This window comes from Xenopus laevis, chromosome 9_10S, assembly GCF_017654675.1.
Source record: "Xenopus laevis strain J_2021 chromosome 9_10S, Xenopus_laevis_v10.1, whole genome shotgun sequence".
NCBI lineage: Eukaryota > Metazoa > Chordata > Amphibia > Anura > Pipidae > Xenopus > Xenopus laevis.
In genome coordinates this window covers 96,242,980-96,263,678 of record NC_054388.1, presented here as the reverse complement: position 1 = coordinate 96,263,678, position 20,699 = coordinate 96,242,980, and the positions used below count along the sequence as shown (strand labels likewise).

At 42.7% G+C, this 20,699-nt stretch overlaps 1 protein-coding gene across 1 annotated transcript; it reads left to right on the top strand.

Annotated features, from left to right (window-relative positions):
- Window positions 1-5,686: 5,686 nt before the first annotated feature.
- On the top strand, window positions 5,687-19,292 carry bri3.S (brain protein I3 S homeolog). The gene is made up of 3 exons (XM_018239171.2): window positions 5,687-6,152; window positions 14,091-14,196; window positions 18,636-19,292. Exons 1-3 carry the CDS (start codon window positions 5,987-5,989, stop codon window positions 18,766-18,768), a joined length of 405 nt encoding a protein of 134 aa, XP_018094660.1. The 5' UTR covers window positions 5,687-5,986; the 3' UTR covers window positions 18,769-19,292.
- Window positions 19,293-20,699: the final 1,407 nt, after the last annotated feature.

Below are 20,699 nucleotides of genomic sequence, written 5' to 3'. Positions count from 1 at the left end.
CCACAAAATACCCTCCTTGCACTTCATACAGTGTCAGACTGGGATGTCAGGGGCCCACCAGAAAACTCGTATCCCTCCGCACTCACCCTCTTTAATCTCTAGTCTTTTATATCTACTTCCTATATTCTTCCATTAAAAAGCATTTTTTCCCATAAATAAATAGAGAATGACCATGAAATAGGCCAAATGGTTAGAAGCAAGAGGGCCCACTGACACCTGGTATACCGGTGGGCCAGTCCGATGCTGACTTCATATAATTGTGCTTTGCACCAATTAGTAGTGATGTGCGGGCCATGCCAATACCTGTGGGTTAAGGCCAACCTCGCTGTGTGATCTGCGGGTCACGGCCAGGGAGAGCAGGTGTGGGTCCTGGTTGGCTGTAGGGCGAGTTTTTCTCGACCTGCACATACGGTTGCCCCCTGGCCGGTATTTTATTGGCCTGGCCGGTATAAATTATGGTTGATCTCAATGTATTTTTTTCCAGAAAAGGTGGCACCCCTACCTGCACATCACTACTACTTAGTCCTTTCTGCCTCCCGTTCTGAATCAAGTGCAGTTGCACCTATTAAAACAGAGGAACCCTCCGGGCCAGGCGGTAGCGCCAGGGTTTCCTCGGCGTCCTGTGTCAATAAGAGCAGCACACTTGGGTCTAAAGAGTCGGACACACAGCAATTTTTCACAGAACACTGGAAATAAAGCCAAATGGGCTAGTAAAAATTGCATCCGATTGACGGCAAAGTGCAAGTGTTATTACATTAATTTGGATGCATTCGCCACAATTGCATCAGGTACAACACCCCCTTGTGAATGCAAAAACACTGGAATTTTGGGGAGAAAGCTGCATTATGGGGGGGGGGGTAGTGGCCATTGTGCCCATGCAGCCCTATTGATAAAGAAGGAAATAAAACTACAGCACTAAACATTTGACCATTAAAGGACAAAGAGCAGCTTTAGGGCTGCTATTTCGGGAGATTAGTCACTAAGTGACAAATCAGTTCTTCTTCGGGCGATTAATCTCCCTGAACTGCCTCCTGCTGACTAGAATCAAAATCCCTGGCAGGATTGCACTTGAAGCACTTTGTTTGCCGAAGTCGCCCAAAGTTTCCTTGTGAGGCAATTTCGGATGACTTCGGAAAACAAAGCGTTCCGAGTGCCATCCTGCCGGCAATTTACATTCTAGTTCGGGGAGATTAGTCGCCCGAAGAAGAAGCAATTTGTCGCTGGGTCGACTAATCTCCCAAAATAGCAACTTGTGTCTCTGGCATTAATCTTCTGTGTGCAAAGGCAGTTATTACAAGCCCCCAGTCCAGCCCGGCTCCATTCCATTACTTCTTCTCTGTATGTTTACTATTGAGGGGGCGTGGCCTCGTGGCAGGCAAGAGCAAATCAGCTTTCACAGTGCGCTGTCACTCACAGATTCTCCGTCACTGACACAGACCAGGGAGCAGGTTATTCTGGAGGGTGGGAGGAGGTAGCTGCTTCAAAAAATAAATGGTAGCGCAGAGCAGACAGCAGGGGCAGCTGTCGGGGGATCCCGGGTTTGGGAATGAGAAGTGAGAAGGGGTTAAATAAGACTTTTGTGGTACCTATGATGAACTCAGCATCCAGCATGGCTTCCCCTACCTGTTGACATAGGCAGCAGTCATGTATGGATATTGTGCTGGTGAGAGCTGTACAGAAGAGCTTGCAATCGGTTGGGAAGGCTGTTGCGTTTTTACATTATTAGCCGTTATGTTTTCCCAATCTTTTTTCTGTCCCTGCTAACCGGGGGGGGTGCTTCCATCTGAGGCAAGTTTCTCAACTTAGAGCACCCCTGAAACTATAATATAGTTCAGCCCAGCTTCCCTCAACCCTTCCGTCCATTTGGTCCCTAAGCAAATGCCACTGGCTAGTGCAAAGTAAAAATTGTTTACAAATCAGTACAGTTTAACACCATTAAGTTTAACACTACTGTAGTTCTTCATTCAGCTTTCTCAAAATAAACGGTAGATTGGTAAAGTGGTTTTGGAAAGACTTACCAAGCAGCAGGACTGATCTGCTTTATGGCTGCGATTCTAGCTATCTTTACAGGAGAACAGTCAGACCACATCAGTGCAGGACAAATGAGAAGCATGCAGGAAAGGTAAAGAAAACACACACACTGCAGTATTAAAACTGCACACAAAAAACATTGCTTTTCAGCCATTCACTCATACTTCCAAGAATATTCCTTAGACTGTAAACTCAATGGGGCCGAGACCTGTTCATTTTAAGCTTAGCCTGGAACAATGAGGGCACCCAAGCAACACTGTCACATTGAGCAATACACAAGATATACATACTATTACACCACGTGTACTCTCCTTTCCTCCACATTTGTAGATTTTTTATCAAAAAAGGCCAATACATTTCCCCCACTGGCCACTTGGATTAGGCTGCACTGTTTGGTGCCAGGCAACATGTGGCACAGTATTCATCAAAGAAGAAACCGGAGGCATAAAATTTATGGTTTTTTTATAAAGTAATTCGTTTAAGGGGTCGTTAACCTTAGAATTAACTGTTAGTATGATATAGAGAGTGATATTCTGAGACAATTTATAACTGGTTCTCAATTTTTTTTAATTGTGTTTTTTAAATTGTATAAAATTTTTCTTCAGCGGCTCTCCAGTTTGTAATTTCAGCAATCTGGTTGCTATGATCAACCATCCATTGATTTGGATAAGCAATTGGAATATGAATAGGATAGAAAGATGAGTAATAAATAGTAACAAATCAATACATTTGTAGCTTTACAGCAAATTAGTTTTTTGATGGGGTCGGTGACCCTGATTTGAATGCTGGAGCCTAGCTGCCCCCTGGGGAAATGGCCCTAACTTTTTACTTACCCCTAGGTGCAGATTCAGGGATAGCAGTTCACCGCAGCCATGATCCGGGTCTTAAGTACGCTGATACTGAGACCGGCGAAGCAACGCATGCGCTGTTGGAGCAATTTACCAGTTTGCGACAACTGCGCATGCACCGAAATGGACAGAACTTGTCAAATCGCCGGAAGAAGACACGAAGACCCGGAAGTTGGCTGCAGTGAACTGCAATCCCTGAATCTGCACCGAGGGGTAAGTAAAAAGTTAGGGGCATTTCCCCAGAGGGAAAGCTAGGCTGGGGGGAGGAGGGGTCTACGTAGCATAGGGGTTTTTTTTTTAGTTATGGGTTGAATTCTCCTTTAAGGTGAATCAGCCATTTAAAGGTGATCACCGTAAAAATTGTGGGTTGAGAACCAATTGAAAAGCTGCTTAGAATTGGCAATTCTATAACATACTAAAAGTTAACTTTAAGGTGAACCAGCCATTTGAAGGTGATCACCGTAAAAAGTGTGGGTTCAGTGTTGGACTGGCCCACAGGGATACCAGGAAAACTCCCAGTGGGCCCAGGTGTCAGTTGGCCTCTTGCTTCTAACCATTTGGCCTATTTCATGGTCATTTCTTTATGGCAACAAAGAGGCTTAATAAAGGAAGAATAGAGTATAGTATGTCTAGTAGAGTCTAGAAGAATAAAGAGGTTGAGTTGCCCACCTACAGAATAATTTAGGCGATACATGAATGGTGAATCAGCAGTGAGCTGAGCCAGGAAGGCAGGTGCCAGTCTATACAATGCATCACTGGAGGTCAATAGGAGCAGTTCAGGATTTAGCTTTCAGTGGGTAGGGTGGCTGAGAATAACCATTAAATTGTAAGTTAAATCTCATTTTTGGAAACGTATGCTTTGAATAAACTGCTGGTAACACATGAGGAAATGATAGAAATTTCCATGATATCAGAAATAACAAGGAAAAAAAATTAATAGTATACAATGATTGTGCTTTATTTATATAGCACTGATACATTTTGCAATACTTTACAAGGATTATACATCATTCCCATCAGTCCCTGCCCCAGTGGAGTTTACAGTCTAAGGTCCCTATCACATTCACACGCTATGTTCAGTTTAACAGGTGATGTTTTTGGAGTGAGGGAGGAAACCAGAGTATCCCGTGACAACTCACGCAGATACAGGGAGTACATAAAAACTCCCTGCAGATAGTGCCCTGGAAGGAATTGAACCTTGGACCCCAGCGCTGCAAGGCAGCATCGCAAACCACTAACAAACATTTAAACATTAAAGAAACCCAATAGGATTGTATCTAACGCTCATCCACATTAGTCCAGCAAGATCTATGGCATATAAAACCACAATGGCACAAACTCATAGTTTTGTGATTTTTCAATGTATTCAGGTATCTTGTCCCTTATTAGCCCCTCCCCAAAGCTTTTTTAACACTAATGTCAAATTAACAGGTACCACCGTAGCAATTTCCAAATTTCTCGGCACCATGCCAGACCTCAAGTATGCTGAAAAATTAAGTAAAGAGATATGGCAATCACAGGGCTAAACTTTTTTTTACTTTGCTGGGATAAATATCATACAATCCTGGACTTGTGTTTACTGTCACACATTGAAGGCTCTTTTGAATGTAACCCATGCGTCAAGTAGTAGTATTTTTAAAACTGGGCCGAAATTTACTATAAAGAAAGAAGTCATCCTTAGCTGGTTCCTCAGTTGTGCAGACAGATAAAACAGTTTAGAATCTTTGCTTTTTTCCTGCTCTCATCAACCAACTGACCTTCCTCTACTTAGGCCCCACAGCACAGAGAGCTACTCTGCTCACCATTACTTGCCGACAGTAAATGTATGAATCTGCAGTATATGTGGAAGGCAAGCCTATGATTAAGGGAGTTACTCCTGAAATGCGTTAGGTGTTATATACTTGCAGCCTGCTGAAATAAAATCCCTCCAGAAGTGCCATCTGTTGCTGGTTTTTTTGATGTGGATGCAGTGGGGAAACTGAGGACTGAGCACCTGGCAAGGGTACAAGGAAGCTGAAACGGTGAGCTTGAGAGGTCTCTTTGTTTTTTGTATATGTGGCAGGAGTCAGACAGTGCTATGGTAATACAAACACAGAAAATGTGTCCACAATTCGATTGTAAGCTCCACTGGGGTAGACTTTGAGCATGGCTGTGGCATATGCCCTAATAAAACTTCAGCTTTAGAGGTCTACCAACAAAAATGACACATAAGTCATGGGCCAGAATATGCGGGGGGGTCATAGGTTACATCAAGCTAAGCAATCTGGTTGCTAGGGACCAAATTACCCTAGCAACCATGCACTGATTTGATTAAGAGACTGTGATATGAATAAGAGAGGCCTGAATGGAAAGATGAATAATAAGAAGTAGCACTAACAATACATTTGTAGCCTTACAGAGGATTTGTTTTTAGATGGGGTCAGTGACCCCCCCATTTGAAAGCTGGAGTCAGAAGAAGAAAGCAAATGAGTCTACAGCAAAGAAAAGAGGAAGACCAATTGATAAGTTGCTTAGAAGTAGCTATTCTTTAACATACTAAAATGTATTAGGTATTGTAACTACCCCTTCAAAGCAATTAGCCGGGAATGAGCAGACTCCTGTTAGTAGTAGGAGGAGGAGTCAAAGTATTTACTGCTCAGTTGAAGAAAATACCAAACCTGCGTCAGTGAAAGGTGCTCGTTGAGTGTTTATAAATAAGGTCCCCCACGGAAGTAAATAGAGTCAATACTGTCAGTCGTACAGTAACAGGCGCGGCGCCTTTAAGAAGCAGCTCTTCCTGCAGGAGGAGGGGGGGAGGCATGAGCGCTCGAGAGTGGTCACGTGACCCAAGTCTTGTGACTGGTCTGACTGATCCAGCAAAGAGCTGAGCACGTTACCGCTTGCACCTTGTACTTCGGGACTCGGGACCCTGTTGAGAGAGTAGGGGTGGGAGAGTTCGCACGTACAGAAGGGATCGGGTACATGTGACCCTGCGCATCTTTTTTCTCCCCCTCCCCTTCCCGTGATTGAGTCTCCCACAAACTTGTGTCCACACCCTACTGACAGGGAAGCTGCTTTGACTTGTGATTGATCTCCTTCCAGCCAGTCCGTGGCCGCTCCGCTAGAGAATGGATACCAAGCCCCTTCTGCAGGACAGACCCCCAGCCTACAGCCCGCCGGTACCGGGGGGATTTGACTACGGGCAGCAGCAGAACTATGGCACTATTCCTGGAGCTCCACAGACAGCTGCCCAGCCCGCCTACCCTCCTGCCTACCCTTACCCTGCTGCCTCTGGTATGTACTCTCTTCTACTGACATTTCTGACATCATTTATACACACAGGCTCACTTCTGTACACAGGCATGATCTGGGCTCACTTCTGTACACAGGCATGCTCTGGGCTCACTTCTGTACACCGGCATGCTCTGGGCTCACTTCTGTACACCGGCATGCTCTGGGCTCACTTCTGTACACCGGCATGCTCTGGGCTCACTTCTGTACACCGGCATGCTCTGGGCTCACTTCTGTACACCGGCATGCTCTGGGCTCACTTCTGTACACCGGCATGCTCTGGGCTCACTTCTGTACACCGGCATGCTCTGGGCTCACCTCTGTACACCGGCATGCTCTGGGCTCACTTCTGTACACAAGCATGCTCTGGGCTCACTTCTGTACACAGGCATGCTCTGGGCTCACTTCTGTACACAAGCACGCTCTGGGCTCACTTCTGTACACAAGCACGCTCTGGGCTCACTTCTGTACACAAGCACGCTCTGGGCTCACTTCTGTACACAAGCACGCTCTGGGCTCACTTCTGTACACAGGCATGCTCTGGGCTCACTTCTGTACACAGGCATGCTCTGGGCTCACTTCTGTACACAGGCACGCTCTGGGCTCACTTCTGTACACAGGCACACTCTGGGCTCACTTCTGTACACAGGCACGCTCTGGGCTCACTTTTGTATGCAGGCACGCTCTGGGCTCACTTCTGTACACAGCATGCTCTGGGTTATTATATCTGCACTGGCATTGAGTCTGTGCACTTAACCACCTAGGAGGTGTAGCCCTGTGTTTACATATTATTGTAATACACAAAAGCCATGAATATCCTGTAAATTATATCCTTATAAACGGTGAGTTCGGATGTCATTTCTGTCACATGACTCACCGAAAATTATGTATTATAATAAATAAAGTACACCCAGTTGCAAAATATGAGGATATTAGAAGTTACCTCGGAGTTCCATGACCTGTATTCATACACTAGTCACATGATCAGTCTCTACCCCAGTGGAGTGTACAATCATACATACATTTTTATTGCTTTATAAATATGTCATAATAATAACCTATATTATCGTGCTTGTCTTTTTGTTATATAGTGCCAGCACTTTACTTAGCACTTTACAGGCATAATATATACAGGTATGGGACCTGTAATCTAAAATACTTGGGACCTGGAGTTTTCCACATAATGGATCTGTAATTTGGATCTTCATACCTTAAGTCTACTAGAAAATCATGTAAGGATTAAATAACCCCAATAGGCTGGTTTTGCTTCCAATAAGGATTTTATAGCATAGCGCATATAGCTGCACTCTCATATTAGGGAAATAGGAAAAAAGCCTGGGTGCACATCACATTGGCTTAATAGGAATAATCCAATTAAGGCAGTCACAGGTCTTTATTTTCTTTTATTTCCCCTTTCAATTATTTTTACAGAACTCTTAAAGAAACATGCAAATACAGGTATGGGACCTGTTATCCAGAATGCTCGGGACCTGGGGTTTTCCGGGTTAACGTTTTTGTAATTTGGATCTTTATACCTTAAAGGAACAGCAATGTCAAAAAAATAAAATTGTTTTAAAGTAATGAAAATATAATGCAGTGTTGCCCTGCACTGGTAAAACTGGTGTGTTTGCTTCAGAAACACTACTATTGTTTATATAAATAAGCTGTTGTGTAGCAATGGGGGCAGCCATTCAAAGGAGAAAAGGCTCAAGTTACACAGCAGATAGCAAATAAGCTCTGTCTGTCTAATGGTGTTATCTCTTATCCATTAGTTACACTGTACCATATAGCTGTTTTCCAATTTCCGCCATTGCTCCACAGCAGCTTGTTTATATGAACTATAGTAGTGTTTCTGAAGCAAACACACCAGTTTTACCAGTGCAGGGCAACACTACATGATATTTTCATTACTTTAAAACACTTACATTTTTTGGTGTTACTGTTCCTTTAAGTCTACTAAAAAATCATTAAAATATTAAATAAACCCAACAGGCTGGTTTTGCTTCCAGTAAGGATTAATTATATCTTAGTTGGGTTCAAGTACAAAGTACTGTTTTATTATTACAGAGGGAAAGGAAATCATTTGTAAAAGTTTTGATTATTTGGATAAAGTGGAGTCTATGGGAGATGGCCATTCTGTAATTCGGAGCATTCTGGATAACGGATCCTGTACATGTCAAATAAACATGTAAATATACCATTTTCATAATAATGTACTTTTTTAATAGTATGTGCCATTGGGTAATCATAAATAGAAAATTGCCATTTTTAAAAAAAATAAGGGCCACCCCCTGGGATCGTAGGATTCGCGGTGCACACAAACATACCAAACAAACCATACTTACTGGCTCATGTTAGGTCACATGAGCCAATTAACAGAGAGTTATGTCTTTTGCTTCCACACTTCTTCCTGTTACAGTTAGAGCTGCAGTATTTCTGGTCAGGTGATCTCTGAGGCAGCACACAGACCATCACAAAATGGTGGTTCAAGGCAAGAGATGTACAAGGACAAGATTTACTTAAATATATATTCCAGTTTAATAAGATTCTTTAATATGCCACTTAATATAATCTAAACGATCTGTTGCTCAAGTGTTCATTTTGGGGGTAAAGTTTAGTTCTACTGCTTTGAAATCTGATTGGCTGCTCTTATTGCCAGAAGCTGTGCCCTCAGAGAGAGGAGATGGAAGTTGGCAGATTGGCTTATCCACACTGGGGCATCATGGAACCATCATCTTCTAACTCTAAACCAGGGGTCCCCAACCTTTTTTTTTACCCATGAGCCACACTATTAAAAATAAAAGTTTGGAAGCAACACAAGCATGAAAGAAGTTCCTAGGCATGCCCAGTAAAGACTGGAATTGGTTATTTGGTGGCTGCTATGTGGCCTGACAGAGTACAGGTGGGTCTATTTAGAAGGTTCCATGGTCTTTATGTCTCCAAAACTGGCCGCCAAGTCAGGAATCCAAAGATAAGCCCCTACTTTGAGGCCACTGGGAGCAACATCAAAGGGGTTGGTGAGCAACTTGTTACTCTCAAGCCACTGGTTGGGAATCACTGCTCTAAACCTTCCTAAATTGCACTGTGACTTGGATATAGGGAATAAGTGTCCCAGTCAACTAAAAGGGAAGCTGGTGAGGAGGGTAAAAGAGTTTTTTCATTTCCATGGTTCTCATCGTTTATATGAAGGTTTCCCAGCCATTTAAAATGTACCCCCTTTATCAAAGCTTTTAAATATGGACACATTTCTCAAAGCTGGGTGACTTCATGAGAATCTGTTTGATTGCCTTGTGCAATCCCGTTAGAGCTCAGCCACAACATCGGCTGATATAAATCACATGCGGCGGGGGGGGGGGGGGAGGATTCGGTCAATTCTAGATTCCTGGAATTTTGATTGAACCAATCACATTAGTAGACTAGATCTGCTTAGTTAATACATTTTCTAATTTTCTTTTATCTTTTGATCAGTAATGAGCGGACTATTTCTACTGGGGTTAACTGTGCACATATGCAGTCTCCCGCAGGGCCAAATTGGGCTGACCGATCTGGAGTTTCATTTATTTGCCTTTGTTTGAAAGACTGTGATTGTAAAGGGCTGGGCCACTACTTGTTGGCGCTTTATAAAAAAACATAATGACAGTGACAAAAAGTCCATGAATTGCAAGCTAAAGACACCTGTTTGCGGTGGTTCACCTTTAAGTTGAAGGGATACTGTAATGGTAAAACATGTTTTTTTGAAAACGCATCAGTTAATAGTGCTGCTCTGGGAGAATTTAGCACTGAAATCCGTTGCTCAAAAGAGCAAACCGATTTCTTTTATATTTCATTTTGAAATCTGACAAGGGGCTGGACATATTATATTGTCAGTTTTCCAGCTGTCCCCAGTCATGTGGCTTGTGCTCTGATAAAAAAATACACTTGGTTCAGAAATTAAATTTATATTGTCAGTTTCCCAGGTGCCCCCAGTCATGTGACTTGTGCTCTGATAAACTTCAGTCACTCTTTACTGCAAGTTGGAGTGATATCACCCCTCCCTCCCCCCCCAGCAGCCTAACAACAGAACAATGGGAAGGTAACCAGATAACAGCTCCCTAACACAAGATAACAGCTGCCTGGTAGATCTAAGAACAGCACTCAATAGTAAAATCCAGGTCCTACTGAGACACATTCAGTTACATTGAGTAGGAGAAACAACAGCCTGCCAGAAAGCAGTTCCATCCCAAAGTGCTGGCTCTTTCTGAAAGCACATGGCCAGGTAAAATGACTTGTGATGGCTAAAAACTAAAAAAAAATTCACTTGGTTCAGAAATTAAATTTATATCGTAGAGTGAATTATTTGCAATGTAAAACAGTGTAATTTAGAAATAAAAACTACATCATAAAAATCATGATAGAATCCCTTTAACTTTTAGTATGTTGTACAATGGTCATTTATAAGCAACTTTTCAGTTGGTCTTCATTATTTATTTGTAATCGTTTTTGAATTATTTGTCTTCTTCTTATGACTCTTTCTAGCGTTTAAATGGGGGTCACTACAAATTACAGATCATTATAAATGCTCTGTAAGGCTTTTATTACTCATTTTTCTATTCAGGTCTCTCCTATTCATATTCCAGTCTCTTATTCATATCAATGCATGGTTGCTAAGGTAATTTGGACCATAGTGATCAGTGCTGAAATTGCAAACTGGAGAGCTGCTGAATAAAAAGCTAAATAACTCAAAAACCCACAAATAATAAAAAATGAAAACCAACTGCAAATTGTCTAAGAATATCACTCTCTACATCATACTAAAAGTTAACTTAATGGTCGCTGGAAGTACATCTACACACTATTTAACTGTATTGAACTTGTATGTCATGTGTCCGTCCCTTTAAAAAAAAAAAAAAACAAAAAAAAAAAAAAAAACCTGTTCAAGAGAAGGACAAAGGTTCTGCAATAATAGGATTGTAAAATGTATTGGTGAGCTGATCCAGTGTTTATCTTAACCTTGGTGCCTCACCTCATGATCTTCTACTTTTTGTCCCCGCTAAGCTCATCTCATACGTATGGGATTATATTTAAAGGAGAATTCAACCCTAATGTTAAAAACCCCCTACCCCACATAGACTCCCCTCCTCCCCCCCAGCCTAAGTGTTACCCCAGGCAAAAGTCCCTAACCTTTTACTTGCCCCTCAGTGCAGATTCTGTCCAGCGGAGTTCACGGCAGCCATCTTCTTCTCTTTAGTAATCTTCAGAATGCGTCTGGCATGTCAGTGCATGTGCAGCTGGAGCAATTTTCTGTTTCATGACAACTGTGCATGCGGCGGAACTCACGAAAATTAGTGAAATTATCTTCTCATTTTGAAGATGGTGCCCGTGAACTCCGATGCCTGAATCTGCACCGAGGGGTAAGTAAAACGTTAAGGGCATTTGCCCGGGGTAACACTTAGGCTGGGGGGGGAGGCAGGGGGGTTTATGTAGGGTAGGGGGGTAGGGTTTTTTAACATTAGAGTTGAATTCTCCTTTAAATATAATCTCATACGTATGAGAATAAGAATGTAAACATCTCTTGCAGGGATGCCCAGCCTTCATTGGTCAAGGAAATGGGCTTTTTCTTTAGAATCCAAATGACGTGACCTTTTGCATGAGTGTCCATGTTTCATTGGTCAGGAGAATGGGCAACCCTCTGAATGCAAAGACTGAACCCTGTAATTTCCATTTTCTTAAAGGAAAAGGAAAGCTACGGAGGTATTTTATTGCCAATAGATTATTTGCAATAGTGCAAGCTAGAATGCTATATTTATTCTGTAGAATGTTTTACCATACCTAAGTAAAAAGCTCTAGAAAAGCTCTCTGTTTGTTTAGGATAGCACCTGCCATATTAGCTTGCTGTGACATCACTTCCTGCCTGAGTCTCTCCCTGCTCACTCATAGCTCTGGGCTCAGATTTCAGCAGAGAAGGGGGGGGGGAGGAGAGGAGCAAACTGAGCATGCTCTTGCCCGGGGCAAGGAGGTTTAAGCTGAAAACAGGAAGTCTGATACAGAAGCCCATGAGTACACAATAGAAGGAAAGAAATGCTGTTTTTTATTTTGACAGAGGACACTAATTTGAGGGTTTACTGGTATATTTAGGTGGATCTTTCTGATAAGGCTTACTTAGTTTTCTCCTTTAAGGTGCCTATTTCAGTTGGTCATACGTGGACTGTTCATGGTGTGGCTGACTTGATATTGTTCCAAATGTTTTTGCAAAGAGCATTAACCACTGGAAAAGCAGAGACTGCTCTTTACATCCTAAAATGTTGCACTCCTTAGTGCCCCACCTCTTGCACCTGCCCATGAGTAAAATCATTTCTTCCCAGAGAACAAGCTTGGGTGGTCGGTGTATCTGCTTTTTCTGGTCTTTCCCTTGATTGTCTTCTCTCAGCTGCTCCATGTGCTAGGGTTGTCACTGCCAGAAACCCTCAATTAGCAGGTCAAAGCACCATGCCGTGGGGTAAGTTAATTAAATTCAATCTCAGATATATTGGAATTGGATATTTAAGCCCAGCAAGGATTGCCGACCACAGTGCTACTGTATAGTACATTGCCGTCTTATGTTTCGGTTTGATAATGCACAAAGCCAGGTCCATACAGAATGTGTTTGCTGAGATGGGAGTAGAAGAACTTGACTGGCTGGCACAGAGCCCTCACCTCAACCCAACTGAATGCCAGTAGGATGATTACAGTGCTGCGCAATTTGTTGGCGCTCTAAAAATACACTTTAATAATAATAATAATAATATTAATGAGTGATGTGAGACCTCATCCCCTTTATCATCATCATCATCATCCAACCTCTTTCCTATGTATGGAAGTAAGTTTCTCCAACATTAATCCAATAGCTAGCAGAAATCCTTCCCAGAAGATTCGCGGCTGTAATGGGACCAACTTCATATCACTACCTTTGGTTTTGGATTGAGTCCTTATATTTTTGGCAATACAGTGTATGTTAGAGCAATGATGAACAAGTGACTATAGGTCCATTTATGGCCACTTGGAGTTTACTAGACTTGCACCATGTTCTCCCCATACGCTGCAGTGGAGTTAGGCAAGTTGTAGGACTGTCGGTTTTAGGATAAGTTTCTGTGTAAATGTGGAGTATGTTCTTTTATAAATAATAGTGCAGCCTTTACATACCGAAAATCAATTGAAAAATTGCTTAGAATTGGCCCTTCTACAACATTTTAAAGGAGAAGGAAAGCTACGGAGGCATTTTATTGCCAATAGATTAGCTGCAATAGTGCAAGCTAGAATGCTATATTTATTCTGTAGAATGTTTTACCATACCTGAGTAAAAAGCTCTAGAAACTCTCTGTTTGTTTAGGATAGGAGCTGCAGTATTAATGTGGTGTGACATCACTTCCTGCCTGAGTCTCTCCCTGCTCTGGGCTCAGATTACAGTAGAGAAGGGAGGGGTGGGGGGAGAGGAGCAAACTGAGCATGCTCTTGCCCAGGGCAATGAGGTTTAAGCTGAAGGCAGGAAGTCTGATACAGAAGCCCATGAGTACACAATAGAAGGAAAGAAATGCTGTGTTTCTTTTGACAGGGGACTCAGAGCAACATTACTTTGGGGGTTTACTGGTATATTTAGATGGGCCTTTCTGATAAGGCTTACTTAGTTTTAGGTAAGAATACACTGGCACACGAGGTACAATGCAATGCAGGGTGACCCCTTGCTTATTTATTTGTGCGTTACTTAGTTTTAACCTTTCCTTCTCCTTTAAAAGTTAACTTAAAAGGTGAACCACCCCTTCAACTCAACGCTGCACAACCCCTTTAATGTGTGTTTGGCACTGGCAGTATCTGGTGCTTCATATTGACTGAATTTGATGTATTTGGTGTGCACCCTAGTATAAAATCTTGTTGGCTTGATTTTATAGATTTATATATATTATATTTTTTTTTTTCTTTCCATTTTAGGATATGCTCCTTCTTCCCAGCTGGCCTATCCAGGCACTTACACCATAATCCAACAGCCAGCAGCAACTACGTCCGTGGTGGTGGTGGGAGGCTGTCCTGCATGCAGGTAAGTATCTAATGCCCATGAGCTGGGCTGCAGTCTGCCTGCTCCCTTCCCAATTATTTCCGGCATTTGTACAGGGCATCACCATCCTTTTCACTCATACTTAAATGAATTGTTCAGTGTAAAGATAAAAAATGGGTAAATAGAAAAATGTACAGCCCTATGTCTGGCCCTTTATGGCTTTCCCATATGACTTAGAAGGGATAGTGGCTGTTAAAGTTTACAGTAGGTGGCAGGGCATGAGTATAATCTGATATCGCATGTGCTACAATTCTCATATACGTCAGTGTTTGGTACATTGATAGGGACGGCAGTGTAGGGCTGTACAAGTGCAGTTTTTCCCAGGATGCCGAAGGGTGGATCCTTGTTTTTCTGGAGTCCTACTTGCTTTGGTTTTTTTTTTTTCAAGAAGGGCTAAAAGCTGGGGTGCATTTTGTTAGTTTTCTGTAAAGGCTAGGAGAAAACCTTGGAGATATGTCTCTACAACGGAGAGTTCTGTTTATAGTCCTCTGTTTAAAGGAGAAGGAAAGGCTCTGTTTACTTGGGGGTGCTAAAAGGTAGGCTCTCCAAGTGAATGTATTTACTTACCTGAAACCCCGGGCTGGTGCTCCTATCAGCAGAAAACTATACCGGCCCGGGGTTATTCCAGCGAGCACCACCGAGCGATCGGCTTCCTTCTTCTTCTTTCTCCTCGCGGCTGCTCGTGCGCAGTAATGCGAAAAGCCGAACTTTAACGAAGTAGTCACTATTTCGTTCTACTGCGCATGCGTCTCCCCCAGGGAATTTTGAAGAAAGAAGAAGAAGGAAACAGATTGCTCGTTGGAAGAACCCCCAGGGGTATGAGTTAAGTATATATAATCACCTGGGCTGGCTAACTTTTGGCACGCCCAAATAAATAGGCCTTTCCTTCTCCTTTAACAGCCTACACCCCTAGAAATGCCCTTCTCTGGCTTCTTGCTCAAAGGTAATTGATCAGTAGAAGGGCTATGGGTAAAGGTAAAAATGTGTGGCCATTCAGCCTGAGATACGAGGCTACAATAAAGAAGAACGAATATCATTTTGCAGAACGAGTAACCCTTTTGCTGGACACCTAAACCCAAGAGCTGTGGTATAGTGGAATCATGGACATGTCTTATAATGACGTTTTCCATAATCATTCCAAATTAGTTCCAGGATGAGTCGGCCAGTTCTGTTCAAAGTAAGAACCGTTTACGATTTCTTTAGCTTATCCTGTAGTGAACTGTAGATCTTTATGGGAAGAGTGATCCATGGAAAAGTATACACGAGCCGTGCATTTTATTGGGAATGTGTCTGTGGAGCAGCATAGAGAGTATGGAATCCCATTAACACCAAAATTCCAAATTCAGCCATAACCTTAACTCCCAGATTTGCTGTCTGATACAACACCTGGTGCTACATTTAGCATCATCCTAGTAAAAAAGATCCAAGGGGCACAGTGTAAACTGGATCAGCAGCAGAGGATTGTGGTAGAGCAAGGAGTAAGCTGTGTGCAGAGTGTATGTATGAGTTTGTCCACCCTTCCTAGTTTTTGCCCAGCCATTGAATGTGAATTATGCTACACGGAAGTCTCTACAGATAAATTCTCATGAATTTCCAGTATGTCACCTTGGGAAGCAGTTGGCCCAACTCCAGTGAGTAAATGTTGACATTAAAAAAGAAAAACACATCTCTGAACATCATGAATCAAACAGAGGATTCATTAACTATTAAACCTAAGGGCTTACTTATTGGTGCGCTACTGATTTTACCAGCCGGTGGGCATCTTTGCCTTGGGGCAGTTGTTGTACAAATATGGGGAGCAACCTGGTTGTAGCCAAGGAAGAGCCAGGGGTTGGTTACAAGGGTTCTTTAATCCTGATCTTCCTACTTGGCTCAATAAACAATAATAATTATAAATGATGGTATCAGTGCCCTGTTGGTGGCTGCAGTGGTGCTGTTGGTTGGTTGATCAAGAAGGATGGTATTTGCATGGCTTTTCTGTATCTGGCACAGGTTCTGTGTTAGAGTCCTGCGCGGGTCCATTTTGGGGCCTTAGGGCCCTCCTGTCTCCATGTTCTATTTGGAGACACAGACATTTCTCTTTGTGCTACTGACCTGAAGCCTATGACACACAAGATGGATTGTTGGACACATTTTTCAGCGTATCATGTCCTTAATATCCCTCCTCTGGTGTATGAATGTGGGTCCACAGCATTTTTTTAGGGGGTTTTCATTCTGCTTGTTGGCAGGGACAACTGCCCAGTGGGTTCAGGTAATCAGTGTGTTAATAACTGGAGGGAGGGTCTTACTAACGTAGTAGTAGTAGAAGGTCCCATAATTACTCAATTTGGAGATGTTCAGAAACAACCAAGTGCTAGATGGTGAAAATGCCCCATGTACAGTTTCCCTTTAAAGGAGAACTAAACTCCTGCCACAATTTCCCCCAATCCCGCTTCCTCCCCGTGATGTGCTTATCGGTGGGGGAAATGCCTGCAAGTTTAGGGGGGGGGGCATTTGGTGGGGGGGGTTAAGTTCCCCTTTAAAGGAATTGTTCAGTGTAAAAATAAAAACTGGCTAAATAGATAGGTTGTGCAAAATAAAAAATGTTTCTAATATAGTTATTTAGCCAAAAATGTAATGTATAAAGGCTGGAGTGACTGGATGTGTAACATAATAGCCAGAACACTACTTCCTGCTTTGCAGCTCTCTTGGTTTCCACTGATTGGTTACCAGGCAGTAACCAATCAGAGACTTGAGGGGGGGCACATGGGTCATATCTGTTGCTTTTGAATCTGAGCTGAATGCTGAGGATCAATTACAAACTCACTGAACAGTTATGGCCCATGTGGCCCCCCTTCAAGACACGGACTAACTCAGAGTTAGAGAGCTGAAAAGCAGGAAGTTGTAAACATTTTTATTTTGATCAGCTTATCTGTTTACCCTGTTTTTATTTTCACACTGAACTGTTCCTTTAAATCTGCAGTATGCAAGACTGTTAGCTGGGATCACATGTTGTGCAGCCTGGCTGATGTGTTGTTCATGTGGTTAGAGGTTTTCCTTGTTCCCTTTATAGCAAGTGAATAATTGGAAGTAGCATCACATGCACCCACTGCTGCATTATCCCTGGGAGAGGCCTCTTACTCTGTGGAATAAAGGAGGTTAAATATTCAGCCGAACGGCACAAAAGTCTTGAAGCAATGCAAAGGAGAAGTTAATGGGCCCCAAAGAAAGTGATTTTAGGGCCCCCTAAACACACACCCAAACTGCTCAATCATGGCTCCTGTACCTCCTGGGCCCCCAGCAGTTTGCTTCCTTTATAGCTACACCCCTGATATTTGTTAAGAATGGCTTGGATGATTTTTTTGGACAGACAAAATATCAAAGGCTATTGTGATACTAAGCTCTATAGTTAGTATAGGTATGGGTATATAGAATTTATGTGAAAGTAGGGAGGGGTGTGTGTATGGATGCTGGGTTTTCATTTGGTGGGGTTGGACTTTCTTCAACCCAACTTAAAGGGATTCTGTCATGATTTTAATGATGTAGTTTTTATTTCTAAATTACACTGTTTACACTGCAAATAATTCACTCTACAATATACAATTTAATTCCTGAACCAGCAAGTGTATTTTGTTTAGTTGTGATATTGGTGTGTAGGTGCATCTCAGGTCATTTTGCCTGGTCATGTGATTTCAGAAAGAGCCAGCACTTTAGGAGAGAAATGCTTTCTGACAGGCTGTTGTTTTTCCTACTCAATGTAACTGAATGTGTCTCAGTAGGACCTGGATTTTACTATTGAGTGCTGTTCTTAGATTTACCAGGCAGCTGTTATCTTATGTTAGGGAGCTTCAATCTTGTTACCTTCCCATTGTTCTGTTGTTAGACTGCTGGGGGGGGATATCACTCCAACTTGTAGTAAAGAGTGACTGAAGTTTATCAGAGCACAAGCCACATGACTGGGGGAACCTGGGAAACTGACAACTTGTCTAGCCCCATGTCAGATTTCAAAATTAAATATAAAAAAATCTGTTTGCTCTTTTGAGAAATGGATTTCAGTGCAGAATTCTGCTGGAGCAGCACTATTAACTGATGCATTTTGAAAAAAAACATTTTTTTCCCATGACAGTATCTCTTTAAATGGAACCTGTTGCCAAAATATATTATCCCCAACCAAAGGTGAAGGCTAATAGAGCCTGCAGTCCAGTTGGGGGTAACGGTAGTTCAAAAAAAAAAAAATTGCCCCACCAGCGCTAGAACCCTCGCACCGGGAGATCCCTGTAGGTCAGAGGACATGTGCATAAAACACTCCTTACACATAATGAGCAAGTTGAGGCTTTATTAGCCTGCACCTTTGGTTGGGGATAATATATTTTGGCAACAGGTGCCCTTTAACTATGTAAGACCAGCCCTTTTGTAATTGTTTTTTCTATGTCCCCCTGCAGAGTTGGCGTCTTGGAAGATTCCTTCACTTGCCTGGGCCTGTTCTGCGCCATCTTCTTCTTTCCTATTGGGATCCTGTTCTGCCTGGCACTGAGACAGCGGAGATGCCCCAACTGTGGAGCTACTTTTGGTTAAGGCCAACTAACCCCACAGAAGCTTTATATCATGCACTTCTCAGTTCCCTTCTTTCAATCTCATTTAGGTGCACAATCCTTCTATTTGATTCAATTGCATATTTGTACGAGGGGTGTGTGATAACGTTCCTTCCTTTTCCTGGTTATTGCATAGGGATCATGTGACAGGTGGAAGTGTGACGCTTCCACACTCTGGTGCCTTTAAAAATTGTACGGAACAATTTAGTCTGTCCTTCCTCTGTCTACCAATTACAGGGACAGAGACGTTTCTTTGCTCCCTGTCTGCTGCAGAACTACAACTCCCAGATGCTGACTGGGCCAAGGATGCTGGGAATTGTAGTTCAGCAACAGGCGGTGAGCTAGGAACTGGTTTCCCCTGATCTAATGTAAAAGTGACATTGTTTCAGTTAACGGACCTGTGGGTTGTTTTGGTTTTTTTTTTGTATGTAATTCTGTAACATGTACAAATTTTATAGTAAAACCAGAAAAGCACTGTGAAAATATTAAAGATAATTCTATGATTGAGATGAGCAGAAAAATTTTTTTCACTTGATAATGGGGGGAGGGCGGGGTGGTTGGTACACTGCCCCTTGCCTGGAACTTGCACATATCCTGCGTTAGAGTCCTGCCTAGGTTTGCCACCCGGCTGTAGTTGCCGGTAAATTTGTAATACCCTTAAAGGAAAACTATACCCCCCAAACAATGTAGGTCTCTATAAAAAGATATTGCATAAAACAGCTCATATGTAAAACCCTGCTTCATGTAAATAAACCATTTTCATAATAATATACTTTTCTAGTAGTATGTGCCATTGGGTAATCCTAAATTGCCATTTTAATAAATAAGGGCCACCCCCTGGGATCGTAGGCTTTGCGGTGCACACAAACAGACCAAACAAACCATACTTGTTAGGTCACATGAGCCAATTAACAGACAGAGTTGTGTCTTTTGCTTCCACACTTCTTCCTGTTACAGCTGCAGTATTTCTGGTCAGGTGATCTCTGAGGCAGCACACAGACCATCACTAAATGGGGGTTCAAGGCAAGAGATGTAAAGGGCAAGATTTACTTAAATATATAGACCAGTTTGGTAAGATTCTTTAATATGCCACTTAATTTTATATAAACTGTTGCTTAAGTGTTAATTTTGGGGGTATAGTTTTCCTTTAACAAAAGCCCTTGGCCCTCCGCTGGAAACGTACCTTTTCTCCGTTGTCTGGCAATCGTGCAATGTGGTTCCGCCCCCTTTGTGTCATGACACGTGGATCAGCCCCCTTTTGCATCACAACGCTCCCCTTTACATCACTGCCCTTTTGTTCCTGCCTCCACCACTGCCGGTAAAAAATTGCTGAAAAGGTGGCAACCCTAGTCCTGCCCGAACCAAACCCACTGACCCCTGACCTGCACCCACCACATGCCACTATCTCACAAGGTTCCTATAAGTCAAACTTACCACCCGACCTGGGACCCGTGAAACAGGAAGTGACATCATTTCAGACTGGAAGTGACATCACTCCACTGCTCAAAGGTAAGTTTCATTGCAGCAGCAGGGAGGGTGGGTACCCAGGCGAGTTACCTGCAACTACCCACACGGTCAGGAAATCAGGGATTTTTTTTACCCACAACTCGACCGCTGTTGTTGGGTTGGTTTGAAAAGTCATGTGCTTTTAAAGGGGACCCGTCAACCAAATACATTATTCCAAATCCTATTTTGTCATGTTAGTCAAGCAAAATGAACTTTGATTACACTGTAAAAAATTTTTGAATCTTGTTTCCTTCCGTCTGGGAATTAATAATTATAACAAGCAGGCAGGAGCCATTTTGTGGACACTGTTATTAAGACAAGCCTTGCATCATCTCAGAATCTTGTTTGTGCACCAGAATGGGGGACCTGATGTCCATCCCCATGCCCTGGCTACACAATTAAATGGTT